This window comes from Leptodactylus fuscus, chromosome 6, assembly GCF_031893055.1.
Source record: "Leptodactylus fuscus isolate aLepFus1 chromosome 6, aLepFus1.hap2, whole genome shotgun sequence".
Lineage (NCBI taxonomy): Eukaryota > Metazoa > Chordata > Amphibia > Anura > Leptodactylidae > Leptodactylus > Leptodactylus fuscus.
Window position 1 is genome coordinate 130578706 of NC_134270.1, and position 20351 is coordinate 130599056.

General features: G+C 37.0%; 1 protein-coding gene across 2 annotated transcripts in view; it reads left to right on the plus strand.

Annotated features, from left to right (window-relative positions):
• Positions 1-20351, plus strand: part of ZNF385C (zinc finger protein 385C) — a 124347-nt gene that overhangs the window by 34091 nt on the left and 69905 nt on the right. Inside the window, exon 1 of one of the 2 annotated variants that reach the window (XM_075278305.1) lies at positions 3797-4113. The exons of the other annotated variant lie outside the window; for it this stretch is intronic. Within the exon in view, the coding sequence (XP_075134406.1) occupies positions 4104-4113 (10 nt within the window). The 5' untranslated portion in view covers positions 3797-4103. Of the gene's footprint in view, positions 1-3796; positions 4114-20351 lie in introns of those variants that run through there. 2 annotated transcript variants of the gene reach the window in all.

Sequence of the window (20351 nt, forward strand, 5' to 3'; positions counted from 1 at the left end):
TCTGCAATGGATATATTACAACCAATAACATATAAGGTTAAAAGTATTGATTCCATTGTGTGAATAGAAACTAAATGAACAGCAGCTAGGTGACGAAAATGTGTTGATGCCGCTATTTTCTGTATGAATCTGTGGCTCCCATAGATTCGACTTCTCCCCAAGACATGCACTTTAATCTTATGGGTTTACCCATCAAGCTGCGAAATCCATTATAGTCCATTAATTCACTTTAATAGTATTTAATGATCTGTAATGTCCATTGTTCCATAGTGAATAGGATCCTGTGAGAACAAGTGGTGCATATAATAGGATGATCATGACGCTTTGCAAGGTGACCCCACAGTAGTCTGCTGGGACAGGGCCATGTGAATGGGGCCATTCTTATGTAAATGCCGGTAACATGCATGGGATGGAGTCAATTTAAGGGGTTTACTACATGCTGGATGCACTTGGCACCTGGGTGCATCTCACACTAGTGATGCGGAGCCTATATCTGATGGCAGGCTGGTCCATAGAAATCAGAACCAGTGATGTGATCCAGATAGAAATAGATTAGGATTCTGCATGGAATATAGAATTTTACAATGAGTAAATCAATCATCCTAAATCGACATAATACAACACGATGACCTGCAGTCCTATGTAAAGCTGCAGAATATAGCATAAATATATATATATATATATATATATATATATATATATATATATTTATATATGTTAAGAATATATATCGTCAGAATTAAAATATAGAATAATTACACTATATATATATATATATATATATATATATATATATATATATATATATATTCATAAACAATAAAGCATACAATTAATAAGATATATTCCACATCCCCAGATGATACCCATGGCTTGCCTTTCTACATGTAATACATTATTAGTTCTTATCATTAAGAAAAATCCATTATCTCACAAATTTGATGTGCATTTCCCCCTTTTCCTTAAGTTTTGTCACATGTTATTAATGACCATCATTTTAGAAAAAATGATATCGATCAGACAATGTGGAATAAAGAGTATAAGAGATGAAGGAAGGCTGGGGAACACAGAAAGAAGCCTGAATAGCCTGAATTGCCTCCCAGTCGTAGCGATGATGAGGGGTTATTACAATTAATTATTCCCAGAAAGGTTTGGACAGATGTACAGTTTGTTTTGTATTGAAAGAAAGGAACAGAATCAGGTACATTTTTCGATTTTTAACAAGAAAGAAAATTTAGATTTTAGAGAAGATCTATTAGATAACAAATGAAATATTTCTCTAGAATGCACATAATGTGGTTTAAAAATTGGAGGAATTACAAGTAAATAATAAATGAAAAAAATATAATAAATTTTTCAATTTAGTTCCTTTATTCTTCCATTGATTTAAATTGTAGAACGTGTAATATAGTGTAATGTATTTAGTAGATATATATACATTTTATATGACCTGCAGTCCTATGTAAATAATAAATAATATATATACACAAATATATATATATATATATATATATATATATATCTTAGTATATGTATATTAAATAAATATATATATATATATATATATATATATATATATATATATATATAAGCTAGATATTTATAATTTAATTCATATTATATTCCACTTGGAAAATTGGGTTTAATATAAAAAAAATCATCTCCCATTGTGACCCATGCTCCACAGATTTATAACAGGCTTATTATAACCACCAAATCATTGGGCACTTCTCACCCAGGTGCTATACAAAGCACATATTGGTCTCAGTGCTTCAGTTATGGAAAGTGCTCTTTAGCAGGGTGTATTCATTATGTACAGAAGAAATAGAAATAATCACCTTGCGTCAGGTTCCCTTAGTAATAAGTTTGTCTCTTAGTTTCCATACACACGGGGCAGTTTTTTGTCAATTTGCAATATTTTATTTATTTGCTAATTGTTCAATGCTAGAGAACGGCCACTGAATTTTTTTCTATTCTGTTGCAGGTTCTTGGACTCACAAGATGCTTTAATTTTGATATTTTTTTTGTTGCATTATTTGACTTTTGACCTTTGAATGGTTTTTAGCAAATGAAGTTTATAAAATGTTATATCATTTTTTAATATTCTTTCTGTATCAATTCCTCATGGTTTTCAAGACCTCTGCTGTCATTGAATAGGAAGCGTCATTGTTTACTTCCGGAAATAACAGTCTGCCATGGTCATGTGATGATCACAGAGGAGAACTGTACTGTAACTGTAAGGAGTCCTATACCAGTGCACCCATCATAAGGCAGAAGAATACATGCTGATGGCTTCTATTGAATGACAGCAAGCAGAGGTCTTAAAAACCATGTGAACTTGACAAAGTATATTGGAAGTGAAAATATTTGCAGCTCACTGAACTCCAAAGCTGGCCATAGATATAAGAATCTCTGCCAATACAACAAATATTAAGTTTTTTCTTTTTGTGTATTCTGGGGCATTAAAATATATATATATATATATATATATATATATATATATATATATATATATATTTATTATTATTATTATTAAATGTGTATATATATATATATATATATATATTTAATATGTTAAATTATATATATATTTTTTATTAATATATTAAAATATATAATATTTTAATATTTTATATTATAATATATATAGATATATAATATTTTTTTATTGTACATTTTTATACAAGCAAATATAAATTGCATTTACTATTTAACAAATTGTGAATAAATATATTTCAGTACAGTTGTAAACCATAATCTTTACTATCATAGACATATCAGTTATTGTCCCCAGTATTACAGTCCCTCAGGTTGTGTCTGTCAGACAGTCATTTGTTCCAAGCCGTACAATAGCACAGGACAGGGAAGCAGATCACTGTATCCACTACTACCGATGCTCTTAGGACCATGTGACACATTAGAAATATACCATATACATAAGCTGGGACTGTCCCAAATGACACGTGTCACCCACCACTCTTTCCTACACCAATATTTACCTTTACATCTTGTAAGAAATTTGCAGCATCATAAAGACATTTCCCATTCCTTATACCTATCCAGCACCGAGGGTGGAATTTTACATATTTTAATGTCAAGGAACTATTTTAGGAGAACCTTGTAATCTAAGAGGCGAGCGTCACAGTCTGCAGGGGGATTTGTTTGATCATATTTGACAGAATGAGTAGTGGATTACAGGACAGATCCCCCAGCAAAAGTGGCAGAGGCTATAATATGTAAAATATTTCAAAGCTAATCTGTACACGGTATTATCCCGGAGGATGATAATCAGATAAAACCTGAGCTTTCCCTATTGATAGCGAAAAGCTCGACTGACGGGATAATTGGATCTTATCAGACTTCAAACAGCCTTTGCCTGGAACACACTTTGTTCAGATCTCCTTCCTTTTAACTCTGTGTTTGCATAACATTTTGTAATAGATGGCTATATCCCATACAGAATACCTGGCAAAAAAAACAAATGCATAAAAGTCAAAAGCAGAGGTCTAACAGCAGCCAGTCCCTGATCCGCAGAGCTGACCATCAACGGTTAGACTGAAGTTTTCTCACCTTTGCGTCCCAGCTCCTGGAAGGACATAGAATGGCGCATGACGCAGTGGTAACCCGGCTCCTAAAGTGTGCCAGGAAAATGTGTGAAGGAGACTGGCATGCCCTCAGTGTGAGAGGAGATGAGAAGTACGTTCTGACTTCTCTCCCTCTCCCTCTATACCCCCCCCCCCCCAACAATTCCTCAGACCTCCCATCCGATTTGTATGTTAATACAGTATCTTTTGGTTTGCAGAGCTCTCAGCTGGGAGAGGCTACACTAGGTAATTTCTGCATCTGTGCTTGGTGATTGGGTTAAAGCGAGGGCCAGTGGCTGTGGAGAGAGTGCCGCTTGTTTACCTCCTACGGGCAGAGATCAGTGGAGCATTAAGCTTTTAATTGAGGTATAAGTGTATCATTTGGGAAGGTGAACAAATTGGAGGCCAGTCGCCTCTCTATCAGGGGCAGCCAGAAGGATCTTCGTGCGGATGCTGCCGCTCTGCAAAATCTGATAGCGATTTCGGAAGGGAAGACGGAACGATAAGACGTAATCAAGAATGCTGTTAGGTAAGTGAACGCAACTTTGGTGTTATACTGTCGCACTCGCCCTCTCTGCCTGTGTATATGTTCGCGATATCTCTGGTTTCTGATGCCAAGAGCCTGTTTCTGGCCAAGCGTTTATTGCCGGTGTGGAAAACTGGAATGCTGGGGAAATGGATGACGAGAACAGTAAGACACTGAAAATATTGCTGAGCCTTAACGCTTGGAGAATCGCATAGTCCTTTTTTTTTTTTATTATGGTTTTCATCTCTTATGGTCATCGCCCATCGTTTTGAAGGTTGGTGTTCAGCTTGACAATGGCTATTGATATGTGTAGATGGAGCGCTGGTGGTAGATCAGACGTGTGACCTTGGTGCATTTTTGGATAATGCACAGGGTATATGGTTTTGCAGAACGATGGGAGTGAGAGGTATATATTCAAAATGGTTGAATATAGACGCTCAGTTTTGAAGGTCTTGGAATGAGGAAAGGGGTTCATATCATTATGGATAATAGCGGATTATCAACGTGCACCCTTGAGATGTCAATCAACCAGACGTGCAGATGTTCTCCACTAAGGCGTAATGGTCATATATCCTTTATGTATATGGGTTGGAGATATAATAGCATATTTGCATCTCAGATGGGTATAGATGTTCCAAGGTGACTTGGCGTTTTTGGGTATAATAAAATGTATCTAGTATATCATGACAGAAGGGTAAAATGCATGAACTATTCTTCATATGGAAGAAATACATGATATATGATGATCTCTGGAGGCTGTACGTTTTTAGGTTGTGTGTATGAATTTTCTGTTTTGTCCTTGTGTCTTCTTGAAGGAACAAATATTTCAGCTGCCAAAAGACTATTTAAGACCAGTACCGTGTGGTTTGGGCAATGGGATTATCAATTGAGGTCACTCCTACTGTAGTTATATTGTATATACATTGATATATGAGTTAAAAGATGTCTTGTCAAGGCCGGATCATCTCCACTAGGTGCTCTAGTGCTCAAGAGCTTGCAGTCTCACTGTTCTCATCATAGTGAAGGTTAACATTTGTGAAGGACAGAGCTAAAACAATCAAATCTGGAGACATAATGATATAAACTTGTGATTTATTATCTGAAGATAAGTGATATCTGATGATGGATGCCGCAGTTATATAACCTTCTGTGGTTGGACTGACTGGCAAGGTCATCAGGTGTAGCCACATGAAAGTCGTACAGTCTCCACCTATGGTTCTATGTGGCAGTATTATTAATTATACCCCTCATTTACAATGCACACCTCCGGCAAGACACGTAGTTAGCACACTATATATGGCCTCCATTAATGAGTGCTCAAAGGAGTCCGAGAGAAAATAAATCCTATACATTTGTGTCTGAAACCATTAAACTAGAACTCCTCCCATTACCAAGTAGTTCAGGTGAGGCTGCAGCTATCCCCAGGAACTCCCAGGACAGAATAGGGTCTAGGAAGCCGAGGTATAAGACGCTGCTGACCAGAGTCCTTACCCTGCAGAGCTGAGGGGCAGCAGACATTGCATCCTATAATATAGTGGCATGAGGGGAGTGGGATATTGGGGTTATTTGCAGCCACATCCAAATTGTCAGGTGTCAAGTAGTAGAACAATACATCACATCAATTGTAATGATAGATAGATAGATAGATAGATAGATAGATAGATAGATAGATAGATTAACTATGTAATATAGATTAAATAGATAGATAAATAGGATAAATAATACAAATAGATAAAATAGATAGATAGACAGATAGATTAATAGGTTATACATGATGGACCTGTTTCTTTTTTAACCTTATTAATTATAAAATTATGTAAGATAAATTGATTTAACATAGATAGATAGATAGATAGATAGATTAGATTTAATCTAGATTGATAAACTAGATAGATAGGTAGATATGGAGAGATTAGTTTAGATTAGGTATAATGAATGACATTCTATGATTTTTAGGCTTTGCCCAGACTTTGTTACTTTTAGTATAAATGTGATTTTGTATGACATAAAGCACCGGTTATATGTACAGGTTTATAATATATATTTAATAAGTAATAGTAATCCATTCATGTACACATTGTAACAAGAAAACATTTAGGACATTACAAAGATGATGTATCCATTGTTATTAAACAAACAATAGTGTAACACATAGGTGTAACTTGAGTGTCTTTAAAAGGCCTAATATATGGCGGTACATTTTATATGACATGAGCAGAACAACGTGACTGATGTTGGTCACTGTCATTGAACTGTGTGAGAAATCTGCTTATCGGGACTGATGCAAGTGATGACTATCTCTATACAGCAATGCGGAATATGTTGGCATTATATACATGATTGGAAGGAATAAAATTAATTAGTAATGTTTCTTTATCTAATTCGTTCTATTTTTTTCATTTTCCATTTTTTGTTTATTTCTTTAGTTTTTATGTTTCATAATTGCTCAATATTCAGAACAATTCATTTGGAGGTAAAGCTAATGTTTTGGAGATGATGTTAAAAGACCTTTCTGTCAAAACTATCTCTGCATCTATTATATGCCTTACTTTTCTCCTATCTATCTATCTATCTATCTATCTATCTATCTATCTATCTATCTATCTATCTATCTATCTGTCATCTATCTGTCATCTATCTATCTATGTCCTATCTATCTATCTATCTATCTATCAATCTATCTCCTATCTATCTATCTATCATCTATCTCTATATCTTACCAAGTGACAGTTGATAAGGCTGAAAAAAGATACAGGTTTATGAATTCTAAACTATCTATCTATAATCTCTATCTATCTACAATCTATCATCTATCTATCTATAATCTATCTACTATCTATCTACAATCTATAGTATATCTACTATCTATCTATCTATCTATCTATCTATCTATCTATCTAACTATCTATCTACAATCTATCTATCTATCTATCTATCTATCTAACTATCTATCTACAATCTATCTATCTATCTATCTACAATCTATCTATCTAATCTATCTATCTATCTATCTATCTATCATCTATCTATCTATAATCTATCTATATATCTATCTACGATCTATAATCTATCTATTTATCTACGATCTATCATCTATCTATTGAAATCTACCTATCTGTCTATCATTCTTACATAGTGACATAGTTGATAAGGCTGAAAAAAGACACAGGTTTATGAAGTCTAAACTATCCATCCGTTCATCTATCTAGTTGTCTATCCATCCATCCATCTACGATCTATCATCTTTACGTTAAAATCTATGTATCTATCCACAGACACTTTGTGTTTCCCCGGCCTGTACAGATGAATATTTCATTTGCTTACTTCTCATTGTATATTTGCATTGCTCTTTGAATGACGACTGATTTGACTTTGAATGTGACATTGTGCAATAATTGAAATCCTAGATACAATAATAAAATAGATGCAATAAATAAGGATTTGGCCATGCCTGTGTTTGCATACATGTAACAACACACTGTCTTGTTCTTTTCAGCCTGGCAGATGTTGATACTTTGGTATTAGACACCATTTAAATAAATTGTAGATAATTAGAGGTTGCAGAGCCCACTCTGCGCATAGTGCCTGTCTGTGTAATAGCCGAGCTGTAGAGGTGCACTTGGCTTATACCACAAGCAATTCAAAGATGCTTTCTCCACATTGTCATCTCAAACATTTCACATTAGCAAGAAGTCATTTTAGTAGGCCGTGAGGCTTTTTAGATGTTAGGAATAGAAGAGGCAGGTGCTTAGCTGTACATGACTATGATGAACCATGCTGTCTAAAGGTAAAATACATCCCATTCATATAGGTCATGTTTATCCCCCTTCATTATCTCTAAATGGCTGTAGTTTACTGATAGAACAACACTTGCATATGCATCTCTTTAATCAGGGAATATAATGGCCTGTCCGCTGACTCTGTGGCGCCACCTATGTGGAATAAATTAATGAAAAACCTCAGTAATTCATTGAAAATAGAATATAGTATATCATATATAGAATATAGTATAAAATAGAATATGAATTTACCCTAGATGGACTATAAGTTTTTCTTTCCATTGCTCTTTTTGTGGATCTGTATCATGCCAGTGAACACAGGATTTTCATATGTTCACCATTGCTACTTCCTATAAGGCCTGTAGTAGAGTAAAGTTAAGGCCCTAAAGTTAAGGCCCTATGTAGCGGAAAAAAATCACAGCAAAAAACACTGCGCAGCGTTTTTCATTGTGTTTTTCTCTGCGTTTTTTTCTTCCCCTATTGAATACTAGCTGGTACCCGCGACTTCGTCTGCGGTGATTATAGAAGTGGGTATATACAGGCGCGGGTAAGGTTTTCGTAGTGTGTATAAGGTCTGGGATATGAAATGTAACTTTGTATCTTGTTTTTGCTGTAATTCAGAGAATACGTGAGACTTTTGTGTTGAAGTTAATTTGTATTTGAGCCGCTGACTTTGGGACAGAAGTATTTGAAGTTAACCCTTTCCCGCCGATGGCATTTTTTGCTTTTGGTTTTTTGTTTTTGACTCCCCTCCTTCTAAACCCCATAACTTTTTTATTTCTCCACTCCCAGAGTCATATGAGGTCTTAATTTTTCTGGGACAAATTTTTCTTCATGATGCCACCATTATTTATTCTATATAATGTACTGGGAAGCAGGGAAAAAATTCAGAATGGGGTGGATTTGAAGAAAAAATGCATTTCTGCAACTTTCTTACGGGCTTTGGTTTTACGGTGTTCACTGTGCAACCAAATTGACATGTCCCCTGTATTCTGTGTTTCGTTACGATTCCGGGGATACCAAATTTATATGGTTTTATTTACATTTTGACCCCTTTAAAAAATCCAAAACTATGTTAAAAAATTTTTTTTTGAAAAGTCGCCATATTCCGACAGCCGTAACTTTTTTATACGTCAGTGTACGGGGATGTATAGGGCGTCTTTTTTTGCGGGATCGGGTGTACTTTGTAGTTCTACCATTTTCAGGAAATGTCATTGCTTTGATCACTTTTTATTCAAATTTTTATCAGAATCAAAACAGTGAAAAAGCAGCGGTTTGGCACTTTTGACCATTTTTCCCGCTACAGCGTTTACCGAACAGGAAAAATATTTGTATAGCTTTGTAGAGCGGGCGATTTCGGACGTGGGGATACCTAACATGTATGTGTTTCACAGTTTTTAACTACTTTTATATGTGTTCTAGGGAAAGGGGGGTGATTTGAATTTTTAATCCTTTTTATTTGTTTTTATTTTTTTTTTACTTTTTTTTTACTTTTTTTTTTGCATTTATTAGACCACCTAGGGGTATTGACATGGGTGGGCGGTGTCGCGGATTGTCAGAGCGGTGGGGGTCGGCAAACATGGCTGCTCCGGAGCGTTAAAGAGAACCTCCTGGAGTATCGTTAAGGGGAGGGGCAAAGTGGTAAAGTATATGTATATGTGATTGTGTGGGGTTAGGGGCGAGGCTGCAGAGGGCAATAGGAATTTTGTGGCTTGCTATGGTCCAAAGTGTGTGAGATTGCAGAGATGGTGGTGTGAGTTTGGGTTTTGTGGGGTTCCTGGCACAAACGTATGTGCGCTATTGTGACGAAAAGTAGCCTATTGCGCAATCGGGTGTATTAACTATGTTTGTGGAAAATATCAGCTAAATCGGTCGAGCGGGTTTTGCGTGATTGAGGAACAAACATCCGAACATCCAAACACACACAAACTCACAAACCCACAAACTTTCACATTTATAATATTAATAGGATATAGGAAAAAAAACACTATGAAATGAACATGCTGCATTAAAAAAAAACAAAAAAACACACATTTGTTTTTGGAAACACAGCAGGTTTGTTTTCTAGCAATGTGTATTTTAGACTAAACCAAATCTCATCCACGTGGCTGGTACTGTAAAACGCAGCATTTTTTTTTTCCGCTCTATTTCAGTAGCTGTCAAAAACGTTGCATTTCCGCCTTAGCCTATGTCAGTCTACTAAGTTTAATACTCTGTAACCACAAGGATATACTATGGATATTTGCTACATTTCTTATTTCTATATTGTTTTATATCACTTCTGTATATTATCTACACGTCTGCACCCCTTCTGTCCTGTATTACATGTTTACATTTTATTTTTCTGTATTCTATAAAATGACATAACAATGTAAATGTTCTCACAATCTTTGACCATTTATGGTAATAATTGACTTTATTCCCATAATATTTCCTGTATACCCCTACACCAGAAAACTCCATCTATTTTAGCTAATGCGGCATAAAATGTAGCCCATCGCTGCCGCCATTACTCATCCGACATGACATACTATCCTTAACATGCCCTGACTGCAGCTTCCTTGTAGCAGTAAACATTTCTTGACATGTAGATTTATCCGAATGACTCTAAGAAATTGTGAGGTTGGGGTGTTTTTTTTCGGCAATGTCACTGCAGTTTTTGTTGCAGTTTCTGGAGCCAAATCCTGAAGTGGATCCAGCTGGAAGGAAAAGTCCTCTACATCCTAAAAAGACCAATATTTCCTAATCTTTTTGAATACACTTTTGCCTTTGGTTTAAAAAAAACTGCCTGAAAAACTACCCCAAAAACTTGCCATTTTCCCCGAAAAATATACAGTTGTGTGAAACAGAGTGAATAGATTATGGCGCTCGTTTTCTGCAGGCATTGGCTTTACCCATTGCCTATATTGTTTATATACATGAAAGTCAACAGTGAAGCTTTATAGAAACTGGTACAAGAAAGCAATGGAGCCTTTGCCTATTCCAATCAAACAGGTTTCATCTTAAAAAAGTACAATCTGACTGGTTACTATGAGTAGTCGCTCCATGACTCCCTTGTATCAGTTTCGATACATCACCCCCAATGTGTCTTCGCCAATAATAACCTATATTTTTCATATTTTTTTTTATATTTACAGACGCCTTATCACACTGTACAACTATGAAAGAGATATACCGATATACATGATAGATACATAAAGAGAGTGGGAAAATTTATTATACCCTATGCCTATAGTTTTATGATATACAAGGACCAGGTTTGCGCCTGAGAATTTTGCAACTTTTTCTTTTTCACGCTGCCCTTTCCAAATGGTGGCTGCAACCTATGTCAGCTATGGGCAGGTATAAATATCTTTGGAGACGCAGGTCCCTGCGGAGGGTACGTCTGATACATGGGGTGAACCCTTTCCCAGCGCAGACGATATGAACACTGGTGTTGATAATGCCAGTTACTATAAATCTCCCCTATTGTGTTCTTTTGAAGCTTGTAAAATAGCCTTCTTTACTATGTCTAGGTGTCCACTGTAACATCCAGCCATGTTTATGTGTGAACCACTGTGCCATTATTACTGTTTTCGTGCTCCGATGGGTTTCTTTTTTCAGCCGTGAAGGCAGACCCATTAATTCAGTCATTTCTCCAGAAGATTTCCCCAGGTCCTGATAGTAATTAGATTGAAATCATTGTTGTCACATTTTCCTAATTCCCATTATTAACGTTTTTTCTTGGACATTTTCTAAACTGTAAAGTCAAAGCACAAGGCACGGTAAAGCTATGGGCCTATAAATGAATATATATATATATATATATATATATATATATATATATATATATATATATATCATTAGGATCATTTAAAACAATTGTGAAGTCACATATGGTATAGTTGCTGTGTGTGTAAGCCGCAATCATCACTTTAGACAGGTCAATAAATCTATGCAATTGAGAAAATAAATTGAGTGAATTCATAGATCACCGACCTCATTCTATGACACATGACCCTTAGCGATATTTTTCTATGAAAATCTATACAGTGTAATCATGGACTATGATGGTAATTATGATATTTTTCGCTCATTGGTTTTTCCTCTATGCATATGTAATACGGCAAATAAGTCTTATTCTATATCATATAATATTATATGCATACTATCAAGGAAGACAATGCAGCTGCTAAAGAGCTTTTGGAGGGGTCCTGAAAACCTGTGCTGGACTCCTTTCTCCATAGGAATTACACTGTTAGCAAACAAATGGTAGATAAAATAGCTAAGGCTAAAGCCCCATGTAGTGAAACGCAGCATTCATCATTGTGTTGTTCCAGTTTTTTTTTTCTAACTCTATAGGCAAAATGCTCACAATGCCACAGGTAAAATTGACAAGCTGTGTTTTTCAAAAACTCAAAATACAGCTTTTTCTGCAGCATTTTTTTTCCGCAATGTGTAGATGGGATTAACCAGAATGACTTTGCCAGTACTGTAAAATGCAGCCTTGTTTCTGCAACGTGAGGCCTTAACCTAATGGTCATAGATAGAAGCAGGAAAGGGGAAACTCGTTTTAGGGCCTTTTCTCCTGTGTGGCAAATCCTATCATCATAATGGGGGCCTAGTTTTACTGTTAGTTGGAGTAGTAATGATCATATTAGATCATAATATACCATCTAGTTAGGTTAACTTCTCTCAGCCATATGTATTGTGGTTTTCCATGGGGACCTATTTTCTGTTTGAGAGCTTAGGGTTTTTTTTCTGGCATGTTTATAGTTTTTTTTTATTATAAGTAACCATCTTATCCTTGTCCCCCATCCCAACAAGTCGTCTTAGACTTTTCTATCGGTCTTCATATAATATGTCCGTCTAAGCTGTAGAAGGTGATTTAGACTCTAGAATGGGAAAATCTCTCTGATGCCCTAAGCAGAATTTTTAGAATGTAACCACTGTCGCCCTTTCTACCCCTCAGGACCGGAGAACCAGGTCCCCCTATACCTCTAAAAATATGTACATGTCAGTGTTGGGCCAGCTGGTCACCCTACTACATGACTATAACAGCCCATTTCGATTATATTTTCCAGTCTGTTTGGCAGATACATTTTTATAAACTGATAGAATCTAGTTAGAGATGAGCGAATAGTATTCTAGCAAATACCTCCCCGCCATAGGTTTACATGTAAGCGGCCCAACACCTAGGGGTTAAACGCATTGAATATTTGATGCTCTTAACCACTTGGTGTTCAGCCGATTATATGGAAACCTATGGTGGGGAGGTATTTGATCTGATATGAATACTACTCGCTCATCTCTAAATCTAATATTAACGTCACTAGTAGTGTAACAGCCCCACTTCTCGTCAAACTAAAAAGTGACAGGTGCCCCGCCCCTTTTATGACGTAGCCACACCCCTTTTATTATATGACCACGCCCCTTTTTTATATGATTATTTTGACGTCACTACGCCCCATTTATAATTAACTCCCCCCCCACCCCCCACCCCCCTATACCTTTTATTATGATGTTCCGCCCCTTTTTATATACGCTCTCCTTTTGCGCTGGCATAAATGATATTTCTTTGATAGAAAGGAATATCATTCATTTCAGCGCAAAAGTGCCCGCCCCCTTTTTATATATGCTTTCTCCTTTTGCACTGGCATGAATGATATTTCTTTAATATTAAAGGAATATCACTCATTCCATCGCAAAAAGTGTCTATAGTTTTATTTAAGATAAATAATATACCTATTTATTGTTGGTGTAAGCAGCTATGTACTTCAGCACCGCTGCGTGGCGCCATGAGTCAAGCTCATACACATCCACCCCAGAAGACGGCAAGACATATTGTGACATGGCCGTACAAAGTTCCCCTAATACAACTATGGACCGTGCTTCTGCGCAGGCGTGTAGTGCAAAAACATGTCTTGACATGTAGAGGACCTGGACGCAATGAGCGGTTGGCATTTACCCATCACACTGGAGGGTATATTTAATTCGGCCAAAAAGTTCTGGTATAAACTATGTATGTGACTAAAAATACTAACTTAAACATGTGTAACAGAGACAATAGAGCTCCTGTAAGTAAATGTTATGAGTATCCTCATTGATACATATGTGCCATTTGACACTAGAGCTAAAAAAGTTAATGACCGAGTATCCTGTGCTCTGAAATACATAAAAATAAGCTGTCCAGTTTTGGCGGCTAGAAAAACAGAAACAATAGAGTTCCTGTAAGATAATGTTATGAGTATCCGCTCATCCTAAATGTTGCATAGGTGTCATTTTGACACTAGAGCTAAAAAAGTTAATGACTGAGTATCCTGTGCTCTGAAATACATACAAATAAGTTGTCCATTTTTGTCGTTTAGAAAACCGAGACAATCGATCTAAAGCCTAACATGACCTTATGTGACATTTTACATCCTTTCCCACTAGTTCCACAGATGTCACATTTAGGCTTCAAAAGCTGATTGTTCAATCCTGTAACAGCAACTAAGTCACAAACACACAATAATTATTTTAAAAGGCTTTTTTTATTCAGAATGTCACAACACAATAATCTTAATCAAATGAACAGGCTCTACAGACTTGGTTATATACGTGCAGATTTTTTCCATGCACACACCGCAATGTTTCAGATACGAAGGTGCTGACTAAAGAATCGTTACTTTTTAAATCTGAATTAAAATGATTTAAAATGTCTCTAAATGGCAAACCCCTGCTAAGCCAAAACAGTATGTATATGCAATAATGACCGCAGTAAGCAGAGTCCACACTTTGTAGCTGACTATTCTGATAAATATAGTTGTCAGAGTTCTGTTGTAAGAAAGAAATAAAATCTTTAGGAAATACAGCGTTCGATGGAGCAATCCCATAACTGTCAAAGAATATCGCTTTTTTTCCGTCACATAGTACAATTAAGATCCAGTGGGTCCCCGGACGAGTAGAATCATCGGTATTGACAATAAATGCAGCGGGGTGTTCTTGTATTCTGTATTGTGGTAAGAAATCGCATGGATATACGCCCGAAAAAATTTTCTGTGTGTAATAATCTGAATTCAGAATATTTGTAATCTGTAAAGTATTCATCATCGGGAGCTGTTGTACAATTTTCTTCTGATAGCCGATTCTATTTTTCTTGCAAAATTCAGATTTCAGATTTTTCAGATTTATTTTATTCTTAATAATCTAATATCATGAAAATATCACTTCACGTTTATGGGAGATTTGAAGAATGTCAGAGTTCACAGCGTATACAATCATGTTTAGCGTATGAGGTGTTGGAACTGCGAATCTTATTTCAGCACGCAGGTTTCCCGTTTTAACTAGGGAAAAATGGCCACCGGGTTCTTGGTCAGGGGTTAGATCAAAAGCAAATAATGTATAACCGTGTAAGAATTCTTCACGATCTATGGATAATCCGCTGTCCGATTTCTGTTTGCCGGCGATGTGCACAAGTGCCATATACTCTCTTACAGCCTGCTCAGAGGCGAAATCGGGTTGAAACGGTCGCGAAGGTACTTGGTGTCCATCATAATAAAGTGATGCTAGTGATATATTGAAATGCTCAAAGCATAAAGGGTTCTTCGCAACGGATCCAGAAAACGCTTCATTGTCAACAAACCCCAATATTACAGTTTTGGGGATTTGTCCTAGGAATAGGTTCTCATGATTTGCAACCCGTGTGCCTTGAGGTATACTGTAGACTTTCAGAGAGGCCTTATCAATACTGTACTTGGCGGGGGTTGTTAGAAGGGCTTGACTGTGGCCTATTCTGACCGCAGGAGATACCTGAACACTTTTTGTCTCATGTCGGCTGATGCTGAACCGTACAAGATACAGATTCTCCAGGCCGCACTCTATGTCAAACGTGTTCAGGTATCTCCTGCGGTCAGAATAGGCCACAGTCAAGCCCTTCTAACAACCCCCGCCAAGTACAGTATTGATAAGGCCTCTCTGAAAGTCTACAGTATACCTCAAGGCACACGGGTTGCAAATCATGAGAACCTATTCCTAGGACAAATCCCCAAAACTGTAATATTGGGGTTTGTTGACAATGAAGCGTTTTCTGGATCCGTTGCGAAGAACCCTTTATGCTTTGAGCATTTCAATATATCACTAGCATCACTTTATTATGATGGACACCAAGTACCTTCGCGACCGTTTCAACCCGATTTCGCCTCTGAGCAGGCTGTAAGAGAGTATATGGCACTTGTGCACATCGCCGGCAAACAGAAATCGGACAGCGGATTATCCATAGATCGTGAAGAATTCTTACACGGTTATACATTATTTGCTTTTGATCTAACCCCTGACCAAGAACCCGGTGGCCATTTTTCCCTAGTTAAAACGGGAAACCTGCGTGCTGAAATAAGATTCGCAGTTCCAACACCTCATACGCTAAACATGATTGTATACGCTGTGAACTCTGACATTCTTCAAATCTCCCATAAACGTGAAGTGATATTTTCATGATATTAGATTATTAAGAATAAAATAAATCTGAAAAATCTGAAATCTGAATTTTGCAAGAAAAATAGAATCGGCTATCAGAAGAAAATTGTACAACAGCTCCCGATGATGAATACTTTACAGATTACAAATATTCTGAATTCAGATTATTACACACAGAAAATTTTTTCGGGCGTATATCCATGCGATTTCTTACCACAATACAGAATACAAGAACACCCCGCTGCATTTATTGTCAATACCGATGATTCTACTCGTCCGGGGACCCACTGGATCTTAATTGTACTATGTGACGGAAAAAAAGCGATATTCTTTGACAGTTATGGGATTGCTCCATCGAACGCTGTATTTCCTAAAGATTTTATTTCTTTCTTACAACAGAACTCTGACAACTATATTTATCAGAATAGTCAGCTACAAAGTGTGGACTCTGCTTACTGCGGTCATTATTGCATATACATACTGTTTTGGCTTAGCAGGGGTTTGCCATTTAGAGACATTTTAAATCATTTTAATTCAGATTTAAAAAGTAACGATTCTTTAGTCAGCACCTTCGTATCTGAAACATTGCGGTGTGTGCATGGAAAAAATCTGCACGTATATAACCAAGTCTGTAGAGCCTGTTCATTTGATTAAGATTATTGTGTTGTGACATTCTGAATAAAAAAAGCCTTTTAAAATAATTATTGTGTGTTTGTGACTTAGTTGCTGTTACAGGATTGAACAATCAGCTTTTGAAGCCTAAATGTGACATCTGTGGAACTAGTGGGAAAGGATGTAAAATGTCACATAAGGTCATGTTAGGCTTTAGATCGATTGTCTCGGTTTTCTAAACGACAAAAATGGACAACTTATTTGTATGTATTTCAGAGCACAGGATACTCAGTCATTAACTTTTTTAGCTCTAGTGTCAAAATGACACCTATGCAACATTTAGGATGAGCGGATACTCATAACATTATCTTACAGGAACTCTATTGTTTCTGTTTTTCTAGCCGCCAAAACTGGACAGCTTATTTTTATGTATTTCAGAGCACAGGATACTCGGTCATTAACTTTTTTAGCTCTAGTGTCAAATGGCACATATGTATCAATGAGGATACTCATAACATTTACTTACAGGAGCTCTATTGTCTCTGTTACACATGTTTAAGTTAGTATTTTTAGTCACATACATAGTTTATACCAGAACTTTTTGGCCGAATTAAATATACCCTCCAGTGTGATGGGTAAATGCCAACCGCTCATTGCGTCCAGGTCCTCTACATGTCAAGACATGTTTTTGCACTACACGCCTGCGCAGAAGCACGGTCCATAGTTGTATTAGGGGAACTTTGTACGGCCATGTCACAATATGTCTTGCCGTCTTCTGGGGTGGATGTGTATGAGCTTGACTCATGGCGCCACGCAGCGGTGCTGAAGTACATAGCTGCTTACACCAACAATAAATAGGTATATTATTTATCTTAAATAAAACTATAGACACTTTTTGCGATGGAATGAGTGATATTCCTTTAATATTAAAGAAATATCATTCATGCCAGTGCAAAAGGAGAAAGCATATATAAAAAGGGGGCGGGCACTTTTGCGCTGAAATGAATGATATTCCTTTCTATCAAAGAAATATCATTTATGCCAGCGCAAAAGGAGAGCGTATATAAAAAGGGGCGGAACATCATAATAAAAGGTATAGGGGGGGGGAGTTAATTATAAATGGGGCGTAGTGACGTCAAAATAATCATATAAAAAAGGGGCGTGGTCATATAATAAAAGGGGCGTGGCTACGTCATAAAAGGGGCGGGGCACCTGTCACTTTTTAGTTTGACGAGAAGTGGGGCTGTTACACTACTGTCACTCTTTGGCCACTGTCCATTATTTTTTGACGGACAGAAAGGCACAGACTATAAAGTTTTTGTGCCCTCGTAAAGCAAACAATATGTTTCCTCATTTTTTTTATTTTACATGATAGTCAATTTATAGCAGATGTATATGGATTGTGCATCATTTTGTATCCTTTTTTAATTAAAAAAAAAAAGTAGATCCTTTATCCACTAATTGGACTGGGATTAAGCCCCAACAGGCACCAGGACCTTACAAATATATTTCAGTATTATCAGCGGCTTGGACACAGAATATTAATATAGTCCACAAATTACATCCCCCTGCCCAATGGGGCTAGAACAGAAGGGCTGTGGAGTCAGAGTTGTTGAGTCTGGTCCAAGATGGAGACAAAGTTACCAACTCTGATTCCAACTTAAAAATAAACCATTTATTGTTAATTCAGTTATGCAATTTCTAATTTTGTATAATAAATTACTGGTAGACGTATAGTTTGTTGCATATTTACTTTCATAGGAGTCAACCACTGGCTTTTTAATGCCTGAGGATTTTTTCAGGTTCTGACTGTCAGCCATTAATGAAGGAATTGGAGCAGGAATCGGACTGTAGAAAAATAAAGGAGTCAGAGTCCTAGGCACATCCATGGATAGGAGCTCTCGTGTTTCACATATTCCTAGTTACTTCCCTGATTAGGCTTCATTTGGCCAAGGAACCATTCATGAAAATCCATGCAACTATTCCCCCAAAAAACTACAAGGGCGTAACTTGAGGGGTGCAGAGGCTGCAGTCGCACCATTCCCCAGGAGCCTTAGGGGGCCCATAAGCACTGACATCAGTATTGCGATTGCAGCTTCCATCTGACCCATAAACCAAGGAGACCCCTAGATCCCCCTAACCACACTAAGGTGGATTAAACTCCTTAGCACCTGTAACCATCACTATCAAGAATTCATTGTAGGAATGAGGTAGGGGGCCCCGGACAAAAGATTGCATTGGGGCCCACAAGACTTTAGTTACGCCACTGCATGAAAGTACAATCTACTCTTGGATTGTGTAACATATAGGTAGCCTTCAGTTTACCGTTCTTAGTAGGAGCTAGTGCAGTCGCTTAGTGTAAGGGGCTCCATTTCACAATAATGTCACTAGGTCTCATTAATTTGATAAGTGAATCATATGTGTAGTATAGACGGCCATGAACAATATGGCCGCTATATTTATAGGATATACCCTAATTAATAGGATACGGCTTAAACACATGAGTGAGGTCCTTTCATCGAGACCTGACATTACTGTGGTTTCCTCTAGCAAATGTCAAAGCTGATGTAGTATGTCAGAGATCTTCAGATAATCCATCATGAGTGCACAATGTTACCCAAACCCTTCCACACAGCCCCTCTTCTCTGCTCTCTCCGCTCTGTCACCTTGTGTTAATGCTTTCTTGTTGACCTATCACAGGATGAAGAAAGTACGTGGCCCCGAGGCTTGCGCTCCTATTCACCCTTACCAAGCCAGAAAGGTCCATGTGTTGTGGTCAGACGTACAAGTTCCTTTCTCTATAAAGATTTAGAGGTTTTGTCTTCAAAGCCAAATGTTGTGACTTGAGGAATTTTATTAAGCTAATTTCCTATTGACTATTCTTGCTCTGATAACACTCAGCAGTAGGTTATTCCAAATGTCATCTCTAGTCCCCAGGCTGTTGGAGACAAATCTTTCTCGCCATATTGAGGTCAGCTTCCAGTTTAATCAAAGCCTTGGAGCAAAATGGTTAGCTCCTACCTCATGTCACCTTGTTTGGGATGTGCGCACTGCGGGAATTTAGCTTATTAAAGGGGCCGTGTTACGTAAGTGCATTTATTGAGTTATTCAGAATGTCAAAGTAATGTCGGCACAAATAAGAATTTTATTCCATGAAGAAGTGGTTATGAAATACCGAGATTTCTATAATATTTTACTGATTTCATTCAGTGTTCACCATCTTCCATGTCTGATAGCTCGGCTTTATTAATAGTGTCTTCATTTGTGTGCCCCTTCATCTTATCATGTCCTGTCATTCACTGCAGATAAAGCATGGAAGACAGATTAAGAACCTATTGAATACCTTAAAAATAACCAAATATCTTGTCACTTTCTGGTCTTCTTTCTAAAGTAACTGAATGACAGATAAGACTGTAT